Source organism: Capsicum annuum, unplaced genomic scaffold (genome assembly GCF_002878395.1).
Source record: "Capsicum annuum cultivar UCD-10X-F1 unplaced genomic scaffold, UCD10Xv1.1 ctg1715, whole genome shotgun sequence".
Classification (NCBI taxonomy): Eukaryota; Viridiplantae; Streptophyta; class Magnoliopsida; order Solanales; family Solanaceae; genus Capsicum; species Capsicum annuum.
In genome coordinates, this window is record NW_025822796.1 from 209,228 (window position 1) to 213,858 (window position 4,631).

The 4,631-nt window shown below is 31.3% G+C and overlaps 1 protein-coding gene across 1 annotated transcript; it reads left to right on the plus strand.

Annotated features, from left to right (window-relative positions):
* Positions 1-847: 847 nt before the first annotated feature.
* Positions 848-3,261, plus strand: LOC124890407 (calcium uniporter protein 2, mitochondrial-like). Its single transcript, XM_047402251.1, has 2 exons — positions 848-1,537; positions 2,576-3,261. Exons 1-2 carry the CDS (start codon positions 977-979, stop codon positions 3,026-3,028), a joined length of 1,014 nt encoding a protein of 337 aa, XP_047258207.1. The 5' UTR covers positions 848-976; the 3' UTR covers positions 3,029-3,261.
* Positions 3,262-4,631: the final 1,370 nt, after the last annotated feature.

Here is a 4,631-nt window from a genome sequence, read left to right on the forward strand (position 1 = left end):
TCTACAGCGAATATCTCATTCATCCTAATTCTAATGAACCTTTCTTACTTTTTGGTGAAAATTAATTTCTTTTTAATGAATACAACAAGATATTCAAAATACTAAAACAAAATATTTGTTACTGGATTTATTTTTAGAACACATTCTACAGATAATTAATTTTATTTTTTTTACTCAAGGAATAGAAATGAAAGCAGATGAAATGCTTTCACAACCCGAATTTACTTAATTATTTTTTTATTAATTTAATTATGTTTTCACATTCTGTTCATAACTACATGAGGCCAAATCTTCCTACTACATATTAAAAAAATTATAGTGATTGATGGTAAAATTAATATGTTGACAAGAAAATGCTAAAATTAATATTGTTAAAATGTCTAGAAAATGTATAAAACAAAATGTGTGTCACGATGGAAAATATCTTCATCTCCCATTCATCATTTTTCTCATCGTCATTACTGAATAAATAATTTCAAATACTTATCATTTTATAAAATTAAGATATACACAAGTAAAATTAACGTAAGAGAGAAAAATTACTAAGTATTTCCTCTGTCCTATTTTATATGTGATCATTTGTTTTTTGATTCGTCTCAAAAATAATATCATCTTTTCTTATTTGGTAATTATTTAATGACATTATTCTCATTTTATCCTTAGTGATCTCATTTATTAAAAAAAAATAACTATAATTTTGTAAACTTTACAAAGTGTCTACTTATTTCTTAAATTTCGTCTCCGATTAAATGACGAGGTAGTAGCTATTTACAAGCTCCGTTACTTTAACTGGATTAACATACTAGCTTGGCTGTCATTTCGTCACTATGAATGTACCTATAAATATGTCTAACCCATGACTCCTTTCTTCATCGTTGAAAAACCTGAACAATTCAAACCTCTAAAGCCTACCATTTTTCCAAATCAATATTTCTCTCTCAAATAATATACTTACTAGTATTTCTTTTATCTATCAATGGCTTTCAAAAATACGCTAGCTCAGCGCCTTTTCAATGCATACAAAACTACCGGTTTTTTCATTTCCGCTTGTCGTATATCTTCATCATCAATGTCCGCCAGAACACTTACCCCTCCTCGTCCTGATAACAAAATCGCCCCAGATAAAGAAGATAATGGAATTTTACGGCGATTAATCCACCGCCGATTTATGTACTCATCTCCGACGACTTCTCTGGAGCTCCGGTCAATACCAACCGGGGAAACTCTCATCGAGAAACTCCGTGAAATGGATATAAGCAGAAGCAGGATCAAACTCGATGGACTCCTGCCGCCACAAGAGTGGGAGGGGAAGTTGACAGTGGCGGATGCGAGGAAGGTGCTAAGGTTATCACAATTGGAGATGGTGAAATTGAGGCTAAATCAGATTGAAAAGAGTTGTATTTCATACTCGGAATTTCTTCAGATTTGCTCTGGAAATTGTTTGAATAGTGAACAGGGCATCGAATTCGCGAAGATTCTAGATGATTCTGGAACTGTAATTGTTCTGGGAGACGTTGTGTTCATTCGGCCTGATCAGGTTGTTTTTTTTTTTCACTTTTTCCATTCATCTTTTATTATTACTAATATTTTTACTTTGCTATGCGTAACTGTTTTTTTGACAGAGACGCTTAAAAATAAATTACAACTATGTGACAATTCGTTGGTAATTAGCAGCGTTACATAGAAATAAGTTGCTAATGTTTTGCATTCTCTGTTTGTTAAAGGTTGGGTGTCTACCGAAAACTGATAGTAGCATTTTTCATGTTTTTTTCTCCAGACAGGAAAATGAATCAAAGTTACTCCAGATCTCTGGTGACTTTTGTAAAGGAGTGGACCGGTCGGATCATTTTCAAAGACCCAAAATTTCACCAAAGAATCAAACTTGTTTTGGAGGGTGTTGGTTTTTACATATCTGATTGGGGAGAGAAAATGAGATGCTAAAATTTTAATTGATGGATTGTTGGAGGTTGGTGAGGGTGGTGGATTGTTAAGAGGAAAAGGACATCCAATTATCGTGGAGTCCATGAAAAAGGATTAGCTATCTATTCACAAATCCTCTTTCAAATTGGCCACTAGTCTTTTCTATTACTTGACGATAGACAACTCTTTAGAAAAATAACAAATGAAGTTGGGGAGAATTCGTTTGCGTTGTCATAGAGAAAGCCTCTTATGTCAATTCTAGCAATATTAGTATAATATAATATGCATAACAACGCGTTGGGCAGCCCAGGCCAAATTCTTATTGGAGGAAAGGAGTAAGAGAATCACAAATTTAGGATCTATACAATAGCTAGGGAGATAGTAGCACTTATTGTCACAAAGTAGGTTAGGAAAATGTCAATTTCGAAGCCTATTTCCTATTCCAAATTAATATATACATTTCGTATGTTTTTCCAATGGTGTTATCATTATAATTCTATATACGTCTTTGTTAAAAAATATATACAGTATATTTTTTCTATATACACATATTTGAGAAATACTTTTATTTGAAGCAGTGTCGGATGTCGACATAGGTATTGTCAAGTGGAGTTAGTTTTACCCAAATATTTTGGTCCTCTGTTTTTGTTTACAGGTAGTGAAATCCCTACAAGGCCTATTGCCTATGCCCTTGGCGAACACAAATGACCCACAAATGATGGAGGAGTTCAACCAAATGGAAGAGGACAAAGCAATAATTGACAAGAAAGCAGAGTCATTGGTGCGCAGAGAATTATGGTGTGGGCTAGGCTACTTTGTCATTCAGACAGCAGCATTCATGAGATTAACATTCTGGGAACTCTCGTGGGATGTCATGGAACCAATTTGCTTTTACGTTACATCCTTTTACTGCATGGCTGGTTATACTTTTTTCCTTAAGACCTCCAAAGAGCCTTCTTTCGAAGGATTTTTCCAGAGCCGATTTGTCGCTAAGCAAAAGCGACTCATGAAGCTTCGGAATTTCGATCTTCAAAGGTATAACAAGCTCAGAGGAGCTTGTTATCCTCAATTGTCATCGCCTCCTGGAAGAACATTAACGTTTAATTAATCTGATAATTTACATGAACATGCTACTAGGTAGAAGTATTTATTTTAGGAATAGATTATTTTTATCAAGAAGGGAGTGCAAACGAGAAAAAGAGACGCCCGTTTGTCTCTCTGTTTTTTCCTTCTTCCCTTTTTTTTGGGTTTAATTTTAATTTTCAACGTGTCATAGACGGCCAAGGTAAATGCATTGAATAAGAATTCCAATAAAATTGTCAGCCGGGTTATATGCCCCAAGCACTGGAGCCTCGATGGTGCTTAGTCAGAGTCTCGTAATCAAATTGTATAATTTAATTAACAACAGCTCCTCAGTGAGAAAAACAAAAAGAAGAAGATATTAATTAGTATTACTACTACTAGTCTATGCGAACATGCATTTGCACGTTTATCACTCACCGTATAAAATTCATATGCCACTAAGAATATGATTGCCGTTTGATTTGAGATAAAGCCGAGTTCAAAACGAATTGAAAAAAGTCGGTCAGAATAAAAGTACCTATAATCGACTTTTAGATAATTTACTAAGTTAAGAAAAATTGAAATTTAGTCTCCCATAATAATTAATAGAACTTGGATTGTAAATTAATAACAACCCTACTAAATCAAAACAATTGCTATTGAAAATTGTCGATAGGATTTGTTGGAAAAAGAAATCTCCCGTAAGTAATTTCAATGAAAGTGTTAATTGGAAGTTGTTTCATGGACTCTTCTCCGATTCTGTTCATTCCTTTAAAAAGAGAATATAAATGTGTGTGTACACACATATAATCTTTTAATTTTGATTTAACAGAAGGATACAATAAAAGTTACTTCACATCATTGGTTTGTTCTCATGGACTATTTCTCAAAATATATATAAACTAGATATTAGAGCCCGTGTGAGCACGATCCAATGTGCTACTTTTTAGATATTATATATTATTTTTTTATTTAAATTTATATAACACTGATTAATATTTATGAAAGTTAATTAGATTTGTTATATATAATTTTAGATGTTTTAAGTTTTAATTTTATTATGATTTATACGACTTTCAACGTAATTTTCAAGTAATATCCCTTCATCCTAATTAATATGATATCGATAAATATTGTAATCTATAATACTTTTTCGACGTTGTAATTTACTATTTTAAGCTATTTGCTATTGTAATTTATAATACTATTCTTGTTTAAACTTTCGTGCTATTAATAGTGAATTTAGACTTTCAAAGTAATTTAAGTTTTTAATTATTATAATTTAAATTTATATGACTTTCAACGAAATTTTCAAGTAATATCCCTTTATCCTAATTAATATGACATCGCTAAATATTATAATCTATAGTACTTTTTTGCCATTTTAATGTACTATTTTAAGTTGTTTGCTATTGTAATTTATAATAGTCTTTTTGTTTAAATTTTTATGGTATTGATGGTGAATTTAGACTTTAAAAGTAATTTAATTTTTTAATTATTGTAATTTATAATATTTTTAACTATTTCAATTTAAAATACACTAATATAATTGCGAGAGTAAACCAAATATCACGATTGAAATAGCGAAATCAGAATCTGTTGAATAACTCATAATAACTAATTAAAAGTGATATAACAAAATTGATATA

Excerpts from the sequence above, each read along its gene's own strand:
- LOC124890407 (XM_047402251.1), top strand. The coding sequence starts at position 977 with ATGGCTTTCAAAAATACGCTAGCTCAGCGCCTTTTCAATGCATACAAA. Across the intron at positions 1,538-2,575 it reads TGTTCATTCGGCCTGATCAG|GTAGTGAAATCCCTACAAGG; the intron begins GTTGTTTTTTTT and ends TTTTGTTTACAG.